This window comes from Neovison vison, chromosome 6 (assembly GCF_020171115.1).
Source record: "Neovison vison isolate M4711 chromosome 6, ASM_NN_V1, whole genome shotgun sequence".
Classification (NCBI taxonomy): Eukaryota; Metazoa; Chordata; class Mammalia; order Carnivora; family Mustelidae; genus Neogale; species Neogale vison.
Window position 1 is genome coordinate 112,502,686 of NC_058096.1, and position 26,170 is coordinate 112,528,855.

The 26,170-nt window shown below is 38.0% G+C and overlaps 1 protein-coding gene across 1 annotated transcript; it reads left to right on the top strand.

Annotated features, from left to right (window-relative positions):
- The first annotated feature begins 5,427 nt into the window (after positions 1 to 5,427).
- Positions 5,428 to 26,170, top strand: CLDN16 (claudin 16). Its single transcript, XM_044255137.1, is given in 7 exon segments — positions 5,428 to 5,681; positions 5,684 to 5,734; positions 5,736 to 5,870; positions 17,757 to 17,859; positions 22,081 to 22,245; positions 24,923 to 25,114; positions 25,915 to 26,170. Coding segments are annotated over 7 exon segments (918 nt in total). The 5' UTR covers positions 5,428 to 5,543; the 3' UTR covers positions 26,049 to 26,170.

A 26,170-nucleotide genomic window follows, 5' to 3' on the forward strand; every position in this document is an offset into this window, starting at 1 on the left:
GGGGCATAGGCCAGTCAAGAGAAAAGTTTCAAGTTGGGATGGCTTTTTGAATTATGTGTTAACCTGAAAAGGAGTAAAATATGAACCTTTGATACTAGGTTTATTCTAGCACGGTTCACCCAAAGCACCCTTGAAGGCTGGATTGTACTGTACAGTGATGAAATCTTGTTTTCCAGGTGAAAAAAGTTACAGAATGAATACTGGTGTATGCACTGAATGACTCACTGGGCCACCTCTGTCTGAGGCTTGGCTTGAGGAAAACCTCACATTCTATGTAAAGACAGACATAAATTAAGAGCATAAAATTTCCAGGGCATCATGCTCTCCCAAGCATTCTCCACATTGGAGAGTTCAAATATTCCATCATGAATGGATTCATGAACTCTCTACCAATGGTGATCCTTCTTCTATTTGAATATCTTCAATGTCAAGAAACTCAGCAGGACAGACCATTTCCTTTCAGTCATTTCTAATTTTTGGAAAATTTTCCCTTAATTGAATCCAATTCTACCTTTCTATGCTTTTAAATATTTTTTAGTTACATTTTCTGAAGCCTCCCAGAAAGATCATCATTTCTTTCCCACACAGCAATCACCTTATTATTTAAAACCCACTACCATGTTTACTGTCTCCTTTATTTAGACTTAAAATGCTGTCTTCACCCTAATGTTCTGCAGCCATACCTAATATGAGATGCCTATGAATCTCCTCACTAACTTCACTAACTGGAAGCTTCTCCTCTAGATGGGCTTCAGTTGACTTTAAATGGTGGTACTCAGAATGAAACACAACAAATCCCAGCATGATCTAGCTAGGATGACTACCAGAATTCCATCTAACATCACATAAACCCATATAATAGGTTTTTCAATTGGATACATTTTAGTCTCAGTTTCAACTGAGGTCACTAAATGATAAGTACCACATTCCACAATGAGACAAGAGGCCCCAGGCAGGGGTTGCAAAAGAGATGTCTTAGAACCCGTGTCACAACTCTTAGTGGCCCAGCTATTTCAGCCCTGCCCATGCATCTCCCAACCCCCACCATCCTACGAGGTGAACTGCAAGAAAGTTGATAAATGATTAGGAGATATTTTTGGAGCCTGCTGGTGGTATGTATTGAGTCCCACTTCCCTTCATTATGAAGAAGGGTGAGATTTCCCACACTTAACTATATGCCTAGGGAAAGGGGTTTCAACTCATCTGCTCTGATATCATAGTTCATTGGTTGCTTCTTATTTTCCAGACACGGAGATTAAGACCTTGAAAAATGTTACTTATTTCTCACAGCCATCTTAGACAGAATGCATAATTCTCATTTTATTGAGCAGGCAATTAAGTAGCTTGCCCAGGAGCTCACATGTGTTAAGTAGCTTAGCCTGAGCTCGAGTTTGCCTGACTCTGAGATCCAAGCTTTTAACTACTGATTTATTTTGCTATTGGTTATAGTCAGCATGACCCTTTAACCACAGCTACTGATTTTACTGTGTAAGGTTTTCCAGTGGGCTCTGGGCAATCAAAAATGAGTGAGAAGACTACTCACAAGTTGTGGTGTAAATCAACTATTTCTTCTAAGGACTTATACTATTATAAAGAGCATAGAAGGGACAGTTTGTGACACTAACCGAAACAACGGAGTTAACCTGAAAACCGCTTACGGTCTTTCTCAACCGAAAATGCAGAGCTGCTTCCACCTAGAGGCCAACAAGAGAACTGCAGCCTTTCCTGTCCTACAATGCACTGCTTTCATTAACCAGCAGCCCAGCCGCTAGGCTGAGGACGCCACGCCCCACCTCACCGGAGGGCTCTAAAGCTTCAGCCAGGAGTAGTGTGGGTCCCAGGGAACACAGTGTATATGAGTGGATCAAAATGTCTTGGGGATCGTGCAGAGCAGAGAGTTCTGGAGCTGTAAAGATCATAGCACCCCTTCTGCCAGCCTAGGATTGATCCTGGGGGACCCTGGAGGGTTCAGAAAGACCAAGTCCAACCTTACTTCCTCTTCTGTGAAACGTGGGAGCTGGGAAGATTCAATTCAATTCAGCTGGTGTTTGTTAAGACCTACTGCATGCCAGGCAGAATTTTCAGCACTTGGGATGCGCTGGTGAACAAAACAAAGCTGTCTTCGTGAGGCTCAGATGAGATAATGCATTTGAAAATATTTTGTAAACACTGCTGTGCCACATGCACAGTGATAATTGTCCTTTGTGTTTCTACTGCATCAGGAAGCTCTGTCTGTTTCTAACTAATATGCCCGGGATCCAAGAAGGAAAGTGCTATCCTGACTCAGGGTAGGAAAGACTTCATGGTGGAATGTGTGTGCATTTCTAAGGAAGATTTCAGTGTGCAGGCACCTATGAGGATGGCAGGTATAGAAGCAGAACAAGTCGCTCAAAAACCTGTACAGACAATTCCGTGCAGCACACATTTATGGACAGATGACTCTGACTTCAGTCCTAAGCTAGGTTCTGGGGACACAGAAAACATGGACGATGAAAGACTTGGTGTGCCCTTCTGTGAGAAGCTACGGTGAATGGCCCAGAGCCAGGCTCACAGTGTGAAGTGAACAACTCCACTCAGGTGACTCTGGATTCAGCCTTACAGATCCCCTTATAGATCCCCTTTCATACTATGGCCTCACCTTACAAATAACATTGAGAACTGATTCGTCTTGTGTTCTTCTCTAAAAGTACCAAGGTTTTTTGTTTGGTTGGTTGGTTTGGTTTTGGTAAAGATTTTATTTATTTATTTGACAGAAAGAGAGATCACAAGCAGGCAGAGAGGCAGACAGAGAGAGAGAGAAGCAGGCTCCCCGCTGAGCAGAGAGCCTGATTTGGGGATTGATCCCAAGACCCTGAGATCATGACCTGCAAGACCCTGAGATCATGACCTGAGCCGAAGGCAGAGGCTTAACCAATGAGCCACCCAGGCACCCCCAAAAGTACCAAGGTTTTGGTTCTGGAATAGTTCTATAGTTGCAGGAATAGTACCACCTCCTTCAACTGTTAAGGAGCCTGGACTGGATCCTGGCAGAAGAATGAAGCGGCACTCGGGGACTTTGGAGGATCGTAGGTTTATTTAACACCAGTAGGCTCAGAGGAGGTTGTTCTCCAAAGGTCTGAGCCCCAAGCACAAGCAGGGAAGGGAATTTATACCCTTCTACTTCTGCATACGGGGTACTTTTGGCGCATGCAGGAAACTGGGTAGGAAAGAAGAACCCAGAAGATCTGGAACTCCCTTGCTGGTTTGGTCAGCCATCTTAAGAGTACAGTTTTTCCCTATTACAACCATTAACAATGTCCAGTACAACTTGGAGAATTAAACAATTTAAGTTACATTCTGTGTCTTTTCTGTGGAAGAATCTCTGATTTCCCAAGATACATGTGTCCATGTGTGTGTTTTCTTGTTGATCATACAACACACTCAGTGTTTTCTCCCTCTCTTCATCTTCTCCATTAAGTCCTGATACCTGGATCTGGGACCTGCTATTGGCTCAGGAGGGAAGTGATGGTATCAAAGATACAATTCCACATCTCCCTTCCCATACCTTTGTGATCTATAGTATTTGATTCTGAAAAATAGCATGCTGGTTTTAATGCTGATTTTTCTTCTGTTCTTCTTAGTCTCTCAAAGCATGGTCATCAGTTTCAGAATCAGAATTTTGTACAAGACATTTGTAATCCATGAACCCCTGCCCCCACCCATGCCTGGTTTCCTGAATTCAAATCTTTGAGGTTGGAGCCCCCACTTCTGCAGTTATAACAAGTGACTTTGGAGATTCTAGGGTACATGGAAATTTTAGACCCATTGCCCTGGGTGCACTGTTACAGAAAGAGTTCATTGGGAAAAGTCCCTGGGTGGAAAGCTAGCTGCTAAGTCTGGGACTTTTCCTGTAATGGGTTATATGCTTTTGGAATGGGTTTCTTCTCCCAGATCAATAGAGCGTGAACATTTTAGATTTTAGGGCACAGGGAAAGATTTGTGACTCACCAAAGTAGCATGTGTGCATTGTAGCTGCCTTACACCATAGGTAATTCCATTCTTTGAATGAGTACTTTAAAACCCAAAAATTATTTTTCCCAACTGTTAAGTTAAAATAAGTCAATAAAATTTAAAGTAAAATTGAAGGCATCCCTAATGCAGCTTATAAATTAATGATTACTGTCAACATATATATCCTTGTTTTCAGTGACAATTGGGTTTATAGTCCACATAGGGTTTTGCATCAACTTTTGCATTTTTTAACCTTTAAATTTACATTTATGTATTTGAATACAAGTCAATTAAAATGAGAAATAACAAGTTTTAGTCATAAAAGCTTATTAGTTTAATATGCCCTCAAAGGATATTGTATCAATACCGATTTTAGGCTTTTACCCTAAATAGTATAACCCAGTCACTTATATGATGGAAAAAAAAAAAAAAAGAATCCTTCCTTGAGCTGTTCCTGAAATAAATATCTTATTGACTGATTTTCCCAAAGTAATGACCTATTTATAATTCTTCTCCTGTTCCTCACCAACCCCTTCTTTTTCTATGTCCCTCTCTCTCGGATTAAGAACTATGCAAAATAGTTTTTACTATTGTCACTTGAATTTTGTGTTGTAGTTAAGAGAAGTCTCTCTGATGATGATAAAATGGTGTGTGTATGCTCTTTTAAGTATTTTTAAAAGACTACTGGTTATGGAATATTTATATCCAATAAAAAGGAACGCCCACACAGGCATAGGTAAAACTGCAGTTGCCTGGGCTGTATCAAACACTTATTTTAAAATCCATTTTCCTAACATAAACAGGATATTTTTGGACATATATTCAAACAATGGTCCATGGGAGAAAAGTAATCCTGTAGGGAATTCTTGTTCATGTTGATCTTTATCATTTAGCACCTGTTGTCAGATACTCTTCTAAATGATATAGAAACGCAGTATCATTTAATGCACACAATCATCTCATGAAGATGGCATTCATACCTCCAATATTATAGAAACCACAACCCAAATGCCCTCAGCGTCTGAGCTTCAGAGCCAGGATCTCAGCACAGAGCCAACTGGATGAAAATGCCCGTGCCCTCCCTCCCACCCTGTGGTGCCCCAAGATTAGGAGCTGTGGCTCCACCTGGGGCCAGGTCCTGGAACCCCTTCAAGGGGCTGTTCTGCCCAGCACTGTGGAATGCAAATTCCCTGGAGCTAACACTTGTTTAGTACAGTTGCATGGGTAACCTAAGGTAGTCAACGCATATTAAAATAGTCCTCATAATAAAATAGCACGCAGTCAACCGTGTAGCCTCCTTACAGGGCGGGAGGAGAATAGCTCACTTTCCCCGGAGGGCCTGAGAAAGATCAGCTTACAGGCGTCAGCATGGGGTGTGACCCTTCTTCCTTCTCTCCATCTTGGCCCTGGCACGTGCCTCGGGTGACCATCATTTCACATCAGCTCACAGTCTGGGCAGAAAATGTTACCAGGTCTCCTTTTCTCCCCAACCCAAAACACACTCAGCACTTTGACTCACCTGGCTTCTGATTGGAGGCTGGGTGCTTTGGATAATGACCTCCAGGACCCCTCTGTGGGTCACAGCCTGTTCGCATTCTGACCACAACTTAAGACGTCTGCAGTGGGGTGTGAGGAAAAGTAAAAGCCTGGTGTTTTCACATTCCCAGGTAGCAGAAGCTCAGAAGCCTGACAACGTTCCAGCCACCTGAGTGGGCCCAGAGCTGGCAGCTGCCCATGTGTCCCTTCCAGATAGGCTGCTCGCTAAAATGAGGGATCTTCTTCAGTACGCCGCCTGCTTCTTTGCCTTTTTCTCTACTGGGTTCTTGGTTGTGGCCACCTGGACAGACTGTTGGATGGTGAATGCTGACGATTCCCTGGAGGTAAGAAGTCAGCACCTTCTTTTTCTGACCCAAGCCTGTCCGAACTTTCTCTCAATCCCACTGTCTCAGGACACTTCAGGGCTAATGAAAGACATAATAGTCAACATGGATGGACTTACTCCTTACTGAGTCTTACCTTATAAGCTCATTTAATCATCACAGCTAATGAGGTAGGTAGTGTTGTTATCCCATTTTATAGATGAAGTAACGGAATAATCCCTCTTGTTTTCATCAGGATGAACTCACATAAAGGTAATCACATAACCCCTGTCACTGAACCCTCCAGAAACTCACCTCTTCCACTGCTGCATATACTAAATTGAAAAACATTCCAGTGACCTCCTTTCTCACAACCAAACACTTTCTAATCTTGGTGATGGCATTATGAGTAGCATGAGAGCCTCTCTTAAAAAGTGATAATGTAAGAAATTGAGTAATCAAGCTCAAGGTATATAAAACTTACCCAATTACTATGCAAGAGAAGAATGTTATTTCAAGGAGTTTGCAAGTAGGAACAAGTATTCTGAGGGAGAACAAGTCTTTCCTGTGGGTCTCGAAGTACAGCGATAGATATGGATTTATAAAACCCTCTCAAAAATAAGCTGTTCTTGGAAGCCAATTGTTAAGTAAGCAATGAGTGAGTGGTTCACATTTCAAGCATTTTATTTTTCTTACCGGAGAAGCTTGGAAAGAAGCAATTTGGAAGTTTACAATAACTTCCTGTGGCTAGAGGAATCAGAGAGGTAGAACTGAGCAAAAATCTAATCTTCAAAACCAGCTATGATTCATTAGTAAGGCTTCAGAAAGTATAGGTAAGAAAAAGAAACAGTATATCAGGAACTCAAAAACTATATAACAACCCAATCTGCTTTCTTATGTACATCCTGAGGGGAACAATTTGTTCTAACAAATGCTATAATGTCACCTCTATGAAGTTTAGGAAAGATACCCAAGAGCTAGTCTCTATATTTTTTTCTTCTAACTTTATTTATTAGATTCTCAAGATGAAGTTAGAAATGAAAAGTAATAATCTTTCTATTTTGATGTGTATTATTTTTGCATTTATTTATTTATTTACTTATTTATTTTGCTTTTAATTTTCTTCTGGCTTCTACGTGGCATTTCAAAACTAACGGGGTTAGTTATAAATACTTCTTTAGAGCCAGAAACTTATGTTTCTGAAAACTATGATAGAATTGAAACACTGCAAAGAATGTCTGCTATATGCGAGTCCAGTGATGTATTTTATCTGGCTGTGCATGTCAGTGGTGAATGAGAAACACAATGCCCTTTGAGCGGTGCTCAGAGAAAAGCACAGATAAAAATGTCTTCTGCCATTAGTCCCAGAATCTGGATGGCCAGAAGCAGGAGATTAATTTAGAAATATGCTGACCTAGAGCACATTCAAAAGTAATTTTTTTACAAATATGCAAAATCTTATCTAAAAGTACTGTTAAAATATTTTCTAAAACAATTTGAAAATCTTTCTGCTCAAGTTGACAGTATTACTAACTTCACTCGATAAGAAATGGAAATTTAGAAAGGGTCAGACCTTGCTGAGAGAGATTGAGAGTCCTGGCCTTTAAAGCACCTTTTTGCTCTGATTTCAGTATCCAACCAATATTTGCCATCTGCTCTGTGTAAGAACACTGCTAGTTAAAATGAATGGAACGAGCAGCCCAGGTTATGCACCTCAAGTAAATCCTTGCTAATCTTGGAGAAGAGTTAGTATTTTTTAGCTTCTTTCTTTTTCTCATACTTGAGACGTATTACACACACATTTCTCAAAAAGCCTCGACATTAAAACAGAAACGCTGAAACAAATGAGGCCTCTTCTCTCCAACGATCTCTTTATTTATCAATATTTTTAAAAGGACATGGCTCTGTGGTAATAATTGCTCCCCCAATTGGCTGGCATATAAGGCATACAGTTATCCACAGATTTGAGGGTTCCGATCATCACTGTCTCAATTCTACTGTTCTCTCTCCTTGCTTCCTTTCTTACGGATGTATCATCTTTGGTCCTTATTAACGTCTTACTTTAAGCAACTGTTGGACAAAAGTGGACACACAGAAGTGATTTAAAAAAAAAACAAAAACCTACCCATGGAGTATTTAAATACAAAGGAGTACTATGAATTTTTAGCTCCGTTAGCTTTGTTAATCTTCTAGGGTGATGTAGGCGTCAGAGTTGGAAAATAGATTTTACAGTTCAATTCAACATAACGAATATGAAATGGATGGCATATAAAAAGTATTGCGCTGATCCTACCAGGGGAGGCAGAGATAAAGTGAGAGTGGGTCTTGCCTTCCAGGAGTAGACATTTAGTGTGGGAAAAAAGATAAACACGAAACTATAATGAAAGGCATAGGCCAGTTCATATTTGAGAAAGAAATGAATAATATACCATTGGAGGAAAAAAGATAGAATTATTATTTCCCATTGGGGACATTGAAGCAGGCCTCAGGGAGGAAAAGGCATTTGAGCAAAGCCTCCAAAAGATGCAAAGGATTTCAAAAGGTAGAAATGGCAGCAGGGGACTTGCAGACCAGAGGACACATTGCCAAAGTAAAGAATGAGTAAAAGATCAGGGCTCGTTAGAGGATGAGGGTGAATAACCAAGGCCGCAAGGCAGAAAAAGCTCAGATACTCTTTTGTCTTACTACAGAATCCTAAAAATGGCATAAAATATTATTCGGCCTTACTCAGGCCTCCCTTGAAGAAGGAAATTCTTTGCATGAAAAACATTAGGAAAAAAAGAAATGGCCCAGGACTGGCACATTTCACAACCCTAAACCAGGGACAGCAGTCCTAGCCCCCAGCCTGGTCCTTCATTACTGATTTCCCTGTGTTTCTCGGAAGACCCACATGCTGGGCAGAACTTGGGCTTTAAGATCATTCCAGCCTGTGTTTGCGTCTTGCCTGTGTTCCACCGAACAAGACTGGACTCAGTCTTCAGCCCAGTTTCTTCAATTATGAAACAAAGTAAACTGCATTGTTTTAAAGTCCTTTCTCTGTCTTCACATTCTTTATTTTTTTTAAAAGATTTTATTTATTTATTTGACAGACAGAGATCACAAGTAGGCAGAGAGGCAGGCAGAGAGAGAGGAGGAAGCAGGCTCCCCACTGAGCTGAGAGCCCCATGTGGGGCTCGATCCCAGAACCCTGGGATCATGACCTGAGCCGAAGGCAGAGGCTTTAACCCACTGAGCCACCCAGGCGCCCCTGTCTTCACATTCTTTAATAACATCAGGACTCCTTAACTTCGACTGGTCTGCAATCCTGGAGATGTAGCCAGTGACTGAAGGACCGATGGTGTTTGCAGCCTCCCCCCAAAACTTCTACTAGGACTCTATCACGAACATTCTCCATTTCTCTGTCCCTTCATATGCCCATCCTTCCTTTCTCCCATGTTCCTTGTCTCCTTATTTATTTCTTCTTCCTGTCCTTCCCCTCATCCTCTTTTTTCCCCTTCTTCCTCCCTCTTTTTTCCTGTTTCCTTCCCTCTCTCTTCTATTCCTTATGCTCTTCCTCTCCTTACTTATACTTTTTCTTTCCAGTCATTTTCCTTCATCTCTGTTTCCTTCCCTTTCTCTCTCCTTTCTTTCTCTCTCCCTTCATCCCACAAATACTGTTTGATATCTCTGTCCATCTGGTGCTGTGATGGGTACAGGTTAGGAAGGAAGATGTAACCTAGATCTACATTAGGTTGCTCCCAGCACGCTGGCAGAGACAGACAAGTGAGCTGACAGTTACAGTATGGTGTGACACATGCCATCTTAACTCAGAACTTTGAGTGGCCAGCTCGCCCAATCTCAGATAATGAGTAAAGGCAATCCAGAAGAAGAAATGCCTAAACTAGGACTTGAAGAATAGGTGGCTGAGGGATAAGTCGTAGGGTATCCCCAGCCTAGGAAGGAGGATGGGCAGAGATCCAGATACGAGAGCAACATCTCTGACTTTGGACTGCCTCAGCACCGTAAGAATTTCCAATGTAGAGAGGAGAATATAGGAGCTTGATCCCAAAGGCTTTGTGTTCACATAAAATCAATATCTTACTCAGTAGAGAAAGGTGCTTCGCTGAAAACAAACAAATGCCTGTGTTTCACAAAGATCGATTATTCTGGCTACTTGTTGGGCAATGGCTGGAATAAGTAGATAATGTGTAGGGTGACTAACTAGGAGGTCTTCGCCATAGAACAGAAGGGAAGCTATGGTGGTTGGACTAGTGAGACAGCAAGCATAGCAAGGCATGTGAAAACACGGGAAACTAACAAATTCCCATCAGCAGGATTGATAATTCCATGTGGGGAAAGGAGCTGGTTCAAGGGAGAAGTCAAGGCTGAAATCCACTTAATCGTTTTTAGGCAGTTGGAGGAATAATAGGGTTACCAAGAGATTAAATAGAAGAAAACTAGTCTCTATACAGAAGTCATCAAGCAGCAATGTCCCTGGACCATCCCACTATTCTTTTTTTTCCATTTAGATTATGATACAGCACCTCAAGGGGACCCGGAATACAATGCTTTATAGTGAGGAAGTTATAGGTTCAACTTGATGTTTCAGGACCTGAGATTAAATCCCACACTGCCGGAAAATACCTGCATGCTTTTAAATTGCAGACATTTAAATTGCTATAAAGCACATTTCCTCTTCTGTAAAAGAATAATAATATGCACATCATAAGTGTCTTGTGAGGATTAAATGAGCTTGTGAACTAAAGCATTTACCACAGTACCGGGCAAACACAAATCAGTCGATAAACAAGAGATATATTATCGTCTATTTGCAGTTTATTGTCTTGTTTTTTGTTCTGGAGGAGGAGATGACATTTTGTGTAATGTTCACTGAAGGGAGAGATATGAGATTTACGTTCTATTCCTGTTTTCACTATTGATTCTCTTGGAGAAATTTTGTTTACTTCTCTGAGCTGTGGTTTGCCCATTTTATACTTATGGCTGCTCCTTTTTTGTCTAACCAGGGAATAAGGCAGACAATAAAGACAAAATAGGATACGGTACCCATTGAATACATTTTAAAAAGAAAAATAAATTGTGAATTAATTATATTGTTAGTATGTTAACTCAATTAGAAGATAGGTAATTCTTCATTATCCACACTGAAATTAAAAAAATAGTTTCTTCCAAAGTTACTGGCCTTTCAATTATCAGAAGGAGAGAATGTTTTCACAAGATTAATCCATTTTCAGTTACTCTTGTGTTAATTATTTACTGAGAAATTGCTATATACCCAACACCATTATGATTAAAATTTTATTACCTCAAATGAAAGTTTCTTATATTTGTATTTACTTGTATTTACTTTATCCCCATAACCAGGTTTTCTTTCCTCAGGGGTTTCTGATTACAGGAATGATGCCATAGTTGTTTTAGATGTAAAATAAATATTAAAATTATTATACCTGGCATGTACTCTGATTTTTTATGTAGTAGTTTTACTTTTCAACTCATTGTGAACTCCTTCAGCAGACACTGGTGTCTATGCATGTTCTCTTGTTCATCTCACGACGACCTCCTACTGCACCAACTTCCAAATCGTGGGAACTTGTGATTCCCGTGAATTAATTGGGCACATATGAAGATACCTGGCAAATTTATGAAAAGAATAAATAAATGAAGAAAATATAATGTCAAGTGATCTTTGGAAATCACACACTGAGCCATAAATGAGAAGCATCTCTGTAGGGAGACCACCACCTTTTCCTAGGCAAGATTTTTTTTTTTAACCTTACTACAATTTAAACTTTTTCAAGACAGGGGCTTGATTCCTCTTTTTTATAAGATAGGAATAAAAATCAAATTCCCTGGGATGTATAATAAGATTGGTGAAGAGTGCATTCTGGCCCAAAGAATAAAACTTTCCTGCCTGGTGCTTCAAATAAAGACAGAAATGAAGAAAAGAAGAGAGAAAAAAGTAAATTAGTATTTTATTATCATTACTCAACGCACATTGTGATCTGTCAGGACTGATGTAGCCATCATCTCAAAGTTGTGATAGCATGCTCTCATAAGCATTCTAAAATGATTAAACATGTGACTTAAACAAATTAAACAATAAAATAATTGTTAAAATGGAAATATTTAGGTAGTTCAAATATGTAAATTAGGTCATATAATCAGGAAGGCCACAAAAATTATATCTTGCCTACTAAGTATGCATTATCTCATTCTTGCCTTTTACACCTTTGGCTAGTCCTCCACAAATAAGTAGGCAGAACTAAACCAAATGTAGGTTAACAGATAAATCCATGGCACCTAAATGGAGAAGAAAAGAAAAGTAACATTTTATGCTTATTTTCTAAAAAGATTTCATTTATTTTTTTGACAGAGAGGGGGTGTGCAAGCACAGGGAGTGGGAGAGGGAGAAGCAGGCCTCCTGCAGAGCAGGGAGCTGATGCAGGGTTCTATCTCAGGACTCTGGGATCATGACTCAAGCCGAAGGCCGATGCTTAATGACTGAGCCACCCAGGCACCCCTATTATGCTTATTTTAATCTTGCTTCCTTAACATTATGAATACCTGTTTTGAGTTCTTTAAAACCCAATATAGTAAGAAAAATAATCTAAAACATTCAAACAAAAGTTCAGAACCATAGTATAAAAAATTCAAATGACTTTCATGTTCAGATTGAAATTGTTTCCAGTCTTAGTAGTAACACCTGCTACTTACTGTGGTATTATTGAAACTTTTGCATCTTAATAAATATATTTAATTAAATACTAGAAACAGGTAAGTTGCATCTTCAGTGTTCAAGTACATTAGGAGAAGAATGCCACAGTGATGTGAAAAGTATAAATTCCTCTAGTATGTGGATGCAAGATAGTTTTTAAAATAATATATCTTCATGACTTATTCTACTGTTCATACTTCCTCTTCTATGTGTTATATTTTCACACGCATCCCACTGGATACGCTTTTATAATCTAACATATTAACGAAGAAAAGTCTTATTTGATAGTGGTCAGCCCACAATAAATATTTACTAAGCCTACCATGTGTGTGTGTGTGTGTGTGTGTGTGTGTGTTTGTACATATATATATTTTTTTTCTCCCACGAAGCTGGAGAAAAATATATGCCAGTAAATAAAAATATTTTTAAGTTTCTCTAATTCTCAAATGATAGAGAAAATACTTGGAAGCAAGACAAACACATCCAGAACTACAGGAAACATAACAAGGTAGGCAAAATTGTGTGTTGCTGCTCGTAAATATTTCTGGAGTGATAAAGAAAGAAAAAATGGGCAAAGAGTAGGATAGAGAAGCCTTAATGGATGGCTGCTAAAGAGAAAAGAATAAGAAATCCCAGGATTAAGGAGCCAATTTAGGATACTATAAATTCAACAGGGAAGAGGCATTGTCCATACAGGTTCCTAAAGCTTTCTCTGAGCGGTACCTGGATTATCCTGGGTCCTACGGTAAACACTTCCCAGAGTGAGTTATGGAGATAGGATCCAGGCTGACAGCAAGTCAGCATAAACTCTGTTGATAAGTACTAGTTCTTTGACTCTCAGATTCAGCTGTTTTGTCTATTCAGTCAAGCCAAAAGCACAGATTAAGCATCGACAATGCATGTAGTGTATCAGGCACGGTTCAAATGTCAGTTAATGTGTGTGGATTTGGAAAATTGACCGACTTTTCTTTTCTCAATAGACATCTATTCAGCATGTCTTGTGTTTCCAGCAGGAGGGTCTGTATGTTCCTTGCAACAAGGTGCCACACCTGTCTTGGTCCCTGCTCTATCTCCAGCATTTCTTTAATCTGTGGACTGATGCATGACAACAGACAGATGTAGGAGATGGATGTACATAAATGCACATAAAAATAATAATGCCGTATTATAAATACTACAGAAGGTGGACAAATTATGGCATGGTCTGAGGAGAAATTGACTCCTGCCGGAGAAACTGGGAGAACTTCATGGAAGAAGGAATGCCTTTGAAGTGGGACTTGAAGGATAGGTAGAAATTTGAAAATTTGAAGGCGAAGGGAGATGTTCTCCTTATTATACGCCAGGAGCAGGAAAGTTACATGCTGCTGGGACCTGGGTAGTCAACATCCAGGAACCTGTGAGCACAAATCCCACCTAACGGCAGCAGCCGCTCAGTTGGCGTTAATTGTTGTTTGTGGGACTGAGGAGTCCGGGCGGCCAGAAGGACCAAGTTTCCAACAGAAGCCAGAAATCTGGACTGTTCCATAAGATCTCTGTGTTTTACTATGGCAAGTAATTAATACTAAGAGATTTATGTTAGCCTCATGTTTGTACTTTTATTGTTACATCTTAGATAAACTGAGTTCTCCCCATTGAGGAGATAATCTGCTCTTCACTCCAAGATTAATAGATATTCACTGAAAAAATGTAGAAATTCCTATTGTACCATTATCTATATTTATTAATGTATAAATTGCAAGTTAAAAGAGTAGCCTTAAAATTGGAATCTTCTATTTTGAATGACCCTGTAAGATAAGAATTATTAGTTAACATTTTGCATGTTTGCCCTTTAAGAAAGGTTAACCATAATATTTTAAGCCTCAGTCTGCTTTTTAAACAGCATCTCGTCTTAAAACTTTTAAGAAGTTAGATTTACTTGCCTTTTAGGAAATTCTTAATAAGCCGTTGTGAAACACAGGGATAAGTAAATGAAGATTATATATTACAGACAAGGGGGGCTTTCCTAAATATGATTAATAATATAAAATCTTTTAACCTTGTCTTTTGTGCACAAAGGCACCTTTAAGGGTGTCTCTAGTAAGTGCTATATTAACACAGAAGTTTAGTTAATTACAGCCCCTATTCTCACGTACCTTAACCGAGTGTGAATACCAAGCAATTGCACAGTGTGCCCCTGAGCATTAATACCTAATGAAATTGGATTCCTTGTTTCCTCTAATGAGCTCATTGCTTTTCTAAATATGGTCATTGCAGGTAAATGATCAATAGCCTTGGAAATGACACCACTGCTGGATTATTTTGCCAAGAGACACTTTTCTTAGTGTAAAATGAGAATTGTCACATATCTATCACAGGTTCCTTTCTAAATAAGCTTACTTATAATGATAAATACCATGGTGGATTGGTTGGCTCATTTTCATGGCTGTTAGACAGCGGGAACTGTGGATAGTCACTGCTCGATTGTAGAGCAGTGATTTTGAATCCACATAACCTAGCTCAGGTTGGAATAAACTGGATGCAGTATGTTCCTGTTAATCGAGACACTGAAGGGCAATAAGCTACGAGAAGGCCTGTTTTCTTGTAAGGTCTAGCAGCTCTCTACCAAGCATCTCTACTGTATTTGTTTCCTAGGGCTGCCATAACAATTTACCACAACTTGGTGGGTTCACACAAGAGAAATTTATTCTCTCCAAGTTCTGGAGGCCACTTTGAAATCAAGGTGTTGACAGGGCTGTACTCCTTCTGAAGACTCTAGGGAAGAATCCATCCCTTGAGACTTCCTGCTGCTGGGAGCTGTTGGCATTCCTTGATTTATGGCAACATCACTTCAATTTCTGCTTCTGTGGTCACATTGCCCCCTGTTCTGTGTGTCCCTCATCAAGATACTTGTCATTCAATTTGGGGCCCATTCTTGTACTTCATTACATATGTAATATCCCTCTTTCCAAAAAAGGTCACATCCACAGGTTCTGGGACTTAGGACGTGGTCATCTTTTGGGGGGCCATCATTCAACCCATTATATTAACCTTTCTTCTTTTCTATCTCTGTTAGTTAGTAATGTTGCACACAGTCACTACTCAGGTTGTTATAATGTTTAAGTACTTTACTAAGATCATGTATGAGCAAATCATCTATATTATGTATTTGTTATTAATTCTTATATCTATCTTAACACCATCTCCTTTATACACATAAGAAGACCGAGGCTCAAAAAAGGTAAGAAAGATCTTACCCAAGGATACAACACACCTTGTTAATATCAACTTAGATTTAAAGTCTATACGTTTTTTACCCATAGCTTAACTTGCATGCATATCTAACTTGAGATGTTCACATCCTTCTTTAGAAATTGATATGTTAAACTTCACAAGGTGGACCTTCTTTGTTACTGTGTTTCCTTAGGCAGATAATATTCCTAAACTCCAAAATAGCCCTTCAGATTTAACCTTAGGAACAGTAAGCCAAAGTGAGGTTTTGTAGAATAGCCATAGGATGATATTAAAGTTTGGGCTTAACACTTCACTCAAAGCTATCTTCCAATTTCCAATGCCTGCATGAAAGGGATTTGGCATTTTTTAAAAAATGGGTTTTTAAGTATACTGCAGGGTTTAAGAGCAAACACACAGACTGCTGTATTTGAGTTTTATCTCCTCCACTTATTAACTATACTTTCTTGGGGTTATCACTAACCTTTCCTGTGCCTCATTCTCCTTATTTGTGAAATAGCTGGAAATAATGGATATCTCACAGGATCCTTTGACGAATAAATGAAATCATAAGATACGGAAGTAGCAACTGCTTCATAGTATAGACTCGATGTAAATTTTTAAATTACCAATTAAGAGTATTTTCCATGGAAAGTGATAATAGAAGCACAACGTTGAAATTTGTGGTGGTGTGGCAAGCAGTGCAGTTTTATTTGGCTCGCAACACAGCTCATGGCTTCAAGGCAGAACATGGAGCAGAGAGGTTCAAAGCACAAATACTCCCTGATAAGGTTTGCTTTTGCAGATCGAAGTGTTTTATGTTCCCTTCTTCCTTCTTCACACCAGTTATGATCTCCCTGCTTTTGCATTTCTCTTCTCACTCTATGGTTTATTCTTTCTTTAAGGAAAAATTTACGTTTTGTTTTCCGAGATAATTCTTGGTTAACTTGTAGTAAACTATTCCCAGAATTCCCAGGTAATGTGAATTTGTAATTGAATCAAGACAAACAATCATATTAGCTCTGTTCCATATGCATGAGCTGTGTCAGGAATATTTGAAACTATTTTCTTTTGGCATGTTTACCATTTTAAGAAATCTATTGTGAAAAAGAAAAAAAGAAAAAAAAGAAATCTATTGTGACTTGCAGCTAACAAATAAAGTAGGGAAAGGCTGGGGGCACTGGTATCTTTTAGCTGTAGGTGGACACTTAGAGTCATCTGCAGAGTTTCTAAGTGAAAGTGGCTTATGGCTGTCAGATGGCATGAAATTGTTAATTTGTTAATTCTTTCTTTTTCCCTCCTTGAGCTAACCTAATTGTTCAATTGTTCACATCCATCTCATAGCTTAAACGTTTGTAGTGCTTCAGTGGAACAAAGAGGAAGCAGTTGTGGCTCTTCATATTTGATTTATTGTTTTCTTAAGGTGTAAGTTTCTTTGGCAATTATTGTCAAATTATGAACTTTATATATCATAACACCTTTCTTCATGGAACTCGGGGTTTATGGTGGGCAAAATTTAATGTACATTCTTAACAGACTGAGGCTGCCAACAGTTAGCAACCATTGTTTGATTGATTGATTTTTATGTATTTATTTATTTTTTTTGATGAACATGTGTCAGCACAAGAAAGCCAAGAATTGTCTTCCTGTTAAACTACAACTCCATGATAGAACCAGTCATAGACACTTGCATCTATCTAATTGTGATTTTATCTACATTGAGCACCACTCCTCCTGCCCCCCACCTCCGACCTCCCACTCCCATCAGGAAGTGAATTCATTTCCTGGTGGGGAAAGCCTTTAGCTGTTAGTGCTTAATAGAAAATACTCTAAAATACATTGTGTTTGTTGTAAATGAAATTCGGATCACAATTGCAACTATTGTACTGTATTATCAAATGCACAACAGCCAAGGTCTTCCTTTGATGGAGGGGAGCTGAAGGGTGTCTGCGTGAGTTGTTTTGCATGGTGTCTTCTCCAACATTTAGGTGAGCACAAAATGCCGAGGCCTCTGGTGGGAGTGTGTCACTAATGCCTTTGATGGGATCCGCACCTGTGACGAGTATGATTCTATACTTGCTGAACACCCCTGTAAGTATGCCTTGGACAAACCAGGGAGAGGGTATCAAACAACACTGAACTTGGGTTTCCACTGTGTATTTTTGTTTTTTTACAGTCTATAGTAAAGTTCTAACTTTAGAAGTTTTGATTAAAACATTTATTTTATTTCATAAATGTGAATTGAAACATTTTGAGCCTCTTTTATCTTTTTTCATGTAGTTATACATTCCTTTAGGGTAAAAATATTAACTTTTTCATCTCTGCTGCCCCAAAGGGCCTGGCAGAGCATCTTACACACAGTAGACTTAAAGTATACACTTTTAAAATTGAAATGGATTCTTCAGGGTGCTGTGATTTGAGGATTGGAATCCACAGATTAGATGAAAAGTGTTTCAGAGATGTCTTTTAGGTGTGACTTAAGTCAAATAGGAAGTATACAGTAATTCAACGGGAAATTTGCTGAGAAAGAGAGAAGGTGAAAGTAGTGGGCAGAGACAAAGAGGCAGAACCACAGACAGAGATAGATAGGTAAAGAGAGACACACAGACAGGACCAGGGAATAAAAACATCAGTATACATGATGATGCACGGTTAGCAGGTAGGGTAAAGTCCTCTCCTTCATCCTCCTGACCTTTAGCTTTAAATTTTGTTCAGGTGTTAGCAAGACCCACGTTTCTATGAAATAAAGATTTCAGGGGCGCCTGGGTTGCTCAGTCGGTTAAAGGGTTGTCTTCTGCTAGGTCATGATCCCAGGATTATGGGATCGAACCCCGCACTGAGCTCTCTGCTCAGTGGGGAATCTGCTTTTCCCTCTCCCTCTGCCTGCCGCTCTGCCTACTTGTGCTTTCTCTCGCCATCTCTCTGTCAAATAAATATATAAAATCTTAAAAAAAAAAAGAAAAAAAGAAAAAGAAAGAAAGAAAGAGATTTCATAGATTAAGAGAGATGTTACCATTGATTCTCAAAGTTTTTCTCCATAGCATTTATTTATTTATTTAGAACATCCAGTCATGCCAAGAAATACCAGAGCTGTTGTTAATTCTAATTGGTTTCAGTCTCTTTCAAAGCGGAGGATGGGGTATAGCAGGGAATGGCGACTTCCTTTTCAAGTTAAATGAAAAGCAAACCCTTGGAATGTGACTTTTCCCCTGGATGGCTATTTCAGTCCAAGGATAAGCACTTAAAAGGAGCAGTGATCGAAAATATCTTCTTCTGCTATTTAGGATTTGAGTGTTCTTTAACCGAATTCCTAAGGCCCATATTTCACTTTTTTTTTAAGAGCTGTTAATTCTTTCTTTTTCCCTCCTTGAGCTAACCTAATTCTACCTACAAAGAATCATGATTTGATCCATAAGAATGCAAGTTTATGTGGACACTAGACTATTCCAGAAATGTAGTGCTATGGTGAAAGCGATAAAAAAAAGGTAAAATATTTAAAATTTTGAAATACGTTATGTATATTTATGCAAAAATAACAGAAAATATTCATAAGATTACTGCACAGAGAAAACTGCTGTTTATATTTTAATATTTCTTCTTTTAATCATTTTTCTATACCATCTCAAGTTTTAAATATATTCTTACCTACTAATTTCAAATAATATCTTAAATATTCATCACTTTGATTTTAAAAATTCTATCCTATGCTTAGACACAAGATGAAAATGTATTCTCCCATCCAAGTACTAACCAGGCCCGACCCTGCTTAGCTTCCAAGATCAGACAAGATCGGGCGCGTTCAGGGTGGTATGGCGGTAGACGATGAAAATGTATTCTAAGAAAATAACATAACTATACCTTCTAAGTTAGGATATTACCCAAGATATTTTATTTTTAGCCTTTGATATCTTTTATAGAATCATAATTAGATAACCTTTTCCATTTTCCTGTAGACCAAGGGTATACAGACTCAGACAAATTTTTTTCAGGACTCCTGTTGAGTACGCCCTCCCCAAATCAGAATATTTAACATTCTCATTTAACCAGCAAGATCTCAGACAATTCCCAGAAAGAAATTCCTGGCTGGTTAGTGTTCGCTATCTGCCTGCAGAACTGCCTTCTTAGAACATGGGCTGACACCATGGGCATAAGCTGGGGAGTTCCACAGAGCATCAGAAATCACACTCTGGGGGCCCCTGGGTGGTGCAGTCAATTAACAGACGGACTCTTGGTTTTGGCTCAGGTCTTGATCTCAGGGTCTTGGGATCGAACCTCACGTCAAGCTCTGAGCCCAGCAAGGAATCTGCTAAACTTGTTCTTTCCCTTTCTCTCTGCTCTTCCCCATTCTTTCCCTCCCTCCTTCTCTCTCTCTCTCTCTCTCTAATAAATAAATACAAAAATCTTTGAAAAGAAAGAATGAAAGGAAGAAAGAAAGAAAAAAAAAAGAGAGAGAAAGAAATCATACTCTGTGTGGGATCAAGTGTTAGAGAGGGGAAAACCAGGGCGATGATTTTAGAGCATCCAATCCAGATGGCAATGCTGGCCTTGTTGGACCCAGATTCTAAAAGGAGACTTTAAAATATTTAAGGAAGGCCCTCCAAAGTGTGGGACTGCTTGGCTTGGGGTGCTGAATAGGAGACTCACTTGTATATATTATTCAAGATTGTTGAAACATAAAAACTGATACTACCTCGTTAGTTACATCTTTTTCTCTTTCCTGAATTTTGAGAAAAATAGACTTTTGATTTGACCTAAATTAGAAATTTAAGTTTAATTTTTTTTTTAATAATGCCACCTTTTAAGATCTTAAATATTCACTTGTTAATCAAGTAGAAGTTGGGGCTCCTGGGTGGTTCAGTCAACTAATCAACTGACTTTTGATCTCAGCTCAGGTCTTGATCTCAAGAGGTGAGTTCAAGCCCCATGATGGGCTCAACGCTGGGTGTGGAGCCTACTTAAAAAAAAAAAAAAATCAGGTAGATGCTGATTTTTTGCATTAATTTCCTTTCTTAGATGGATCATAAAAGTATTTTTTTATTTTAAATAAATTGGCCATATTTTATAAGCAACATATTACTAAATAAGCCCTAAATTTATCTCACCATTGAGCAAAAATTATTTAAACTTCCAGGAAACTGCAATCACTATGAAAATAAAACATAATTATTGTACCATCAAAAGAATAAATTTTATCACTCCTCTAAGAGCTAAAATAGCAGTAGCTTTGACATCGTGTAATTAACCCTCCATTTGTGATAAAATTTTCTTATTTTTATTTTTAAAATTTTTTTAAAGATTTTGTTTATTTGAGAGCATGAGAGAGAGCAAGATCAGAAGCAGCAGGAGGAAGTAGAGGGAAAAGCTGACTCCCTGCTGAGCAGGGAGACCAATGTGGGACTCAATTCCAGGGTGCTGGGATCATGACCTGAGCTGAATGCTGATGCTTAACTGACTGATCCACCCAGGTGCCCCAAATTCTCTTATTTTAAATCTAGCATAACTATGATTCACAGCTCAACAGTTTTCACAGTTGAGGATGCTTCCATTGCAGATGATGACTACTACTAGTCCATTCTATTTACCTAATATCCTCTTCCCTGGACCTTCTGCCATATATTCTCAAGTGGCTATAGTTTTCAGTTTTGCTCAGTTGACAGTGCAACGTTGAAGGCTTCATGTGGAATGTTGGCCAAGAAGGATCACCACCTGAAAATGAAATGTAAAAGAATATGATCTGGCTTCAAGATATAGTGTTCTACTAAATAACAGAAGCTCCTTCTCCTTCTAAAAACCCACTAATGGCTCTCACCAACCTGAATTGACAAGTTACATGTTGAAGCATTTTATTCTGCTCCCTATACCGTATTTTAGCCAGTCATTGAGTACATTTTTAAATAAAACTTCAAACAAATGCAGTGATCATTAATTTCTTAAATATTTACTGGGGTAACTTCTGCAGAATAGATCCTCTACTTTCAATCCAGCATTCACCTGTAATATTTGTCAACAAGACTCATTCCAAAACAGGAAATAAGCAAGGAAATAGTTATTTAGTCTACATTATATGCCAGGCATTTTTCTAGGGGGCCAGCAGGACTAAGTAATAATCAGTGCTTAAACAAATAATAATACCAATAATCTCATTATATTTTTGCATTTTATGATAGCATTCCATGTTCATGCAGATTTAAAGTCTAATTCTTTCAGTGGGCATGTATCAATGTATGTGATTATCTGTTTTGGATGCACCTGTGTGCCTTAACATGTTTCCTTCCTCTGACCACAATGTAACCACCTGTCCTGATCTTCCAGTGAAGCTGGTGGTAACTCGAGCATTGATGATTACAGCAGATATTCTAGCTGGCTTTGGATTTATCACCCTGCTTCTTGGTCTTGACTGTGTGAAATTCCTCCCTGATGAGCCATACATCAAAGTCCGCATCTGCTTTGTTTCCGGAACCATATTGCTAATAGCAGGTACTCTCTGCACTAGTGGTGGGGGTAGGGATGCTTGTCATTGATCTTGAAATGAAGGAGAAGGGTGCTTGTCGTCAAGCAGTTCGTTTGAGTAACATATGTGATCTGCTTTTCTAGATTACAGGTAAAAAGAGCACATCCACCAACCCTACTTCCTTTAGCTGTAGAATTAGATAATTAATTTTTGTTAATGTCCCAAAGCAAAGTTTATTGAAGTCCTTAAACTACTTTTTAACCATTTAAAAAGTTAAAATGGTGAAAAAAAGTTACAAGATGCTTAAAATCTTTCAAATAATTTATTTTTTATTATTATTTCTGAAATTAAATTCTAAAGTAAGTCTCAAAGCATCCCCTCCATACCTGTACTCACTCCCACCAATTTTTTTTGTAGTGAACTAAATTGTGCCAAGTCCTATGTTAGACTTTTCTCATGTGCCAGGCCATTTGATCATAAATGTAACAATAAAGCAGATTATATCTCCACTTAAGAAGCAGATGAATAAATGGAGTCCTGAAGGCTAATAAATCAAGCATGACTAATAAACAGTCAAGAAGCACTTTACATGGTGTTTATTGATGGAAGAGCAACAGTGATATTTTACGCAGGTCTGTCATTAAATTCAGTTTAGTCTTCCTCTGTCACAACATGATGTCTTCTTAGGATCTTAATGCAAGTTGAGAGAAAATACACTGGTGAAATCAAAGTGCAAGAAGATTGAAAACCACTGGGCACAACCCTCAGAGAGATAACCATCATTTTTTTTTAAGGTAGCAGTCAAATCTAGCAAAGCAAATAAATGTACATGGGAATCTCACCAGGCAGTACAAGATGAATGGATAGGGATTTGGGAACTAAAGATACTTGGAGAGGCACCTGGCTGGCTCAGTCAGTAGAGCATGCGATCTTGATCTTAGAATGGTGAGTTGGAGCCCCATGTGGGTGGCAGAGTTTACTTTAAAAAAAAATAAAAAAAGAAAGATAAATACTTAGAGATATACATGTGTGATGTGTGAGTTTAGCAACTAGTCTCCTTTTCTTGATTTGCAAAATAAGGTGAAGCCTCAGTCATCATACCTACTCTGAACTGCTGTCTTGAAGATCCAGTGTGGATGGAGTAAGCACATAGCAGAGAGCCTACCCCAACACACAGTTAAAACTGTGTGAAGTTTTTCACACACACATTGAGTAAGGCTGATGATCCTTAGGTTGTATTAAAAAGTCACAAGAACTTAGTAAGTTTTCCTTTTAAAGACGTTTATTCCCATGCCTAGTCTAGTGATAACATGGAGCTTTTGTATGTAAAAATGTGTTTTACTCAACAAATTAAAAAAAAAAACACCATTTAATGCTATATAATTTTACTCCAGAATACTTTTTGAAATATCGCTAGATATACCATTTTTTATTAAAAAAATAGATGAATAAATGAAAGCAAAGACCAAAACAAAGAAACAATGAATTAATGGGGAAAATCCCTACAGGAATGGTTAAATAAATGACAAAATTAAATTTCTATAGATGGCCAAAGGCTTGGAACCATGTAGTATGCCATATATATTGTATATAAAATACTAATTTTATGTCTAAAATACTAATGCCATACACATGATATGTTACATATAAATATTTATGGCATACTATTTTCATATGAAATTAAATATATACATATTTCATATATACATATCTCTTTGTGTGTATATGTATAATTTTTCATAATCTGTAAATTTCATAAAGGAATTTCCATATTAAAATTCTAGATTACAATATTATAGAAAATATGTGGTAATTTAAACTGTTATCTGAAGGTTATATGTTCATGATCTGGTCCTTCTTAAACTTCTTGCGTTAAACAACTGGGAAAAGAATACAATGAAATGGTGAACACTTTTCACATAGCATTTTGTCCCATAGTTCCTCACCTTTTTCCCTTGCATCTAACCAATGGTGTACAATTTATACCCTTAAAATGAGAGGACTCTTGTGACATCATTTCAAGCCAGTCCAATTGTCAGATAGACAATTTTGGGTATTAAATTTTATTTAAAAGGAACAAAATTTCTTTGTGTAGGGGTGGTAGAAAAGAATTTATTTTAAAATAAAAGCAGTTTTTACTGAAGCTATTTGTTTTTGACCCCAACACACTAAAATTATTGACTTCTAAAACATAGTTTCCTTATGGGTGCTGATTATGTAGTTGACATAGCTTTAATTGTGGGTCTATGTGGTTGGGCAGAGGAGAAATAGAATAGTCTTAAAGATAAATACTTTTAATTAAACATCAATAGACAATGAATATAGGCTATTTATTCTTTGTCTTTGATTTTGTGTCATTTCTTTTTTTTCATATTTTATTTTATATAACACTTAAGAAAACATTGGAAAGAAGGAATTAAAGAAAACCACAATGACCATTTTAACTTTACACAGAGGAAGACTGCATTGTTTAAATATTTGTATTTCTCTTTATGTATAAACTGATATATAGTTGAGAAGAAATGCAAAGTAGAAAGCAAAAGGAAGACATAGAAGAAGTATCCAAACTTTGAGCTGTCCATGAATCCTTCACATCATTATTATCCCTCTAAATTATGCCATGCATTTTGGGTAGCAGTCAGATCTCCTTGAATTTAAATTTGGGAAGCCTGCATTATTTTTAGCAACTTTTCTTTCTTTCAGGTGCCCCAGGAATCATTGGTTCTGTGTGGTATGCTGTTGATGTTTATGTGGAACGTTCTTCTCTGGTTTTGCACAATATATTTCTTGGCATCCAATATAAATTTGGTTGGTCTTGTTGGCTCGGAATGGCTGGGTCTCTGGGTTGCTTTTTGGCTGGTGCCATCCTGACATGCTGCTTATACCTCTTCAAAGGTAAGAACAAAATAAAATAAAATAACACATTTACATGCCTCCTGTATCAGTCTTCCCAGCCAAATGGAAACATATCTTACCAGCACAAAATAATCAAGTGGTGAACGCTTTTCACATAGCCTTTTGCATACTTGATCCCTACTTATAATAAATGATACATGATCCCTACTTATTATAAATGATACTTTAACAATTTCTGTTTTTTAAGGGCAACTGATTTACAATATTCATGGCTTATTACCTGGTTAGTGGTATAATGGGTGAAAACAAACCAACCCACAGTTATAGCTATATCTGATATCTAAATATAAAATGATGTTTTCAGTGTGTTCATAATCCCATATATCTAATTTCATCCAATCTATTCTCTATATTTCCAGAGTTAAATAAAGAAATAGACTGAGAGCCACGTCAAATAATTATTAAAAAATGTAATGTGTTTCTAACGGGTCTCTAAAAATATCACTTTAAAAGTAAGAAAAATCCATCTCCTCATCAGAAAAAAAGAAAGAGAAAGAAAAGAAAGAAAAAGAGACAGAAAGAAAGAAAGGGGGAAAAAAAGAAAGAGAGGGAAAGAGAAAGGGGGGAAGAAAAGAAAATTATCCAAGTTTTAAATTAAAAAAAAAAACAAAACTTTCCAGATGAAAATCTTCAAATTTCTTCTTGGGTTCTTCGTAGATGATTTTGTCTTAGAATATTTGTATTCTTTCCTCTTTATGAGAAGAATGGGTAAAATGACATTTTCTCCCCCAGATTTACTGAGTCTTATTTGTATCACGACATTTATCTCTTTCCAACAGATGTTGGACCTGAGAGGCACTATCCGTATTCCATGAGGAAAGCCTATTCAGCAGCAGCTGTGTCGATGGCCAAGTCATATGTAGCCCCTCGGACAGAGACTGCCAAAATGTATGCAGTGGACACGAGGGTATAGAGTGCCACATGTCTATCTGCATGTATGTTACTGAAATAATCAATCAGGATGTTTGGATTAATCCAGGAACACTTACTTAAACCTCAGTATGTTCAAATAAATTAATTGCTCAGCTTAATCAA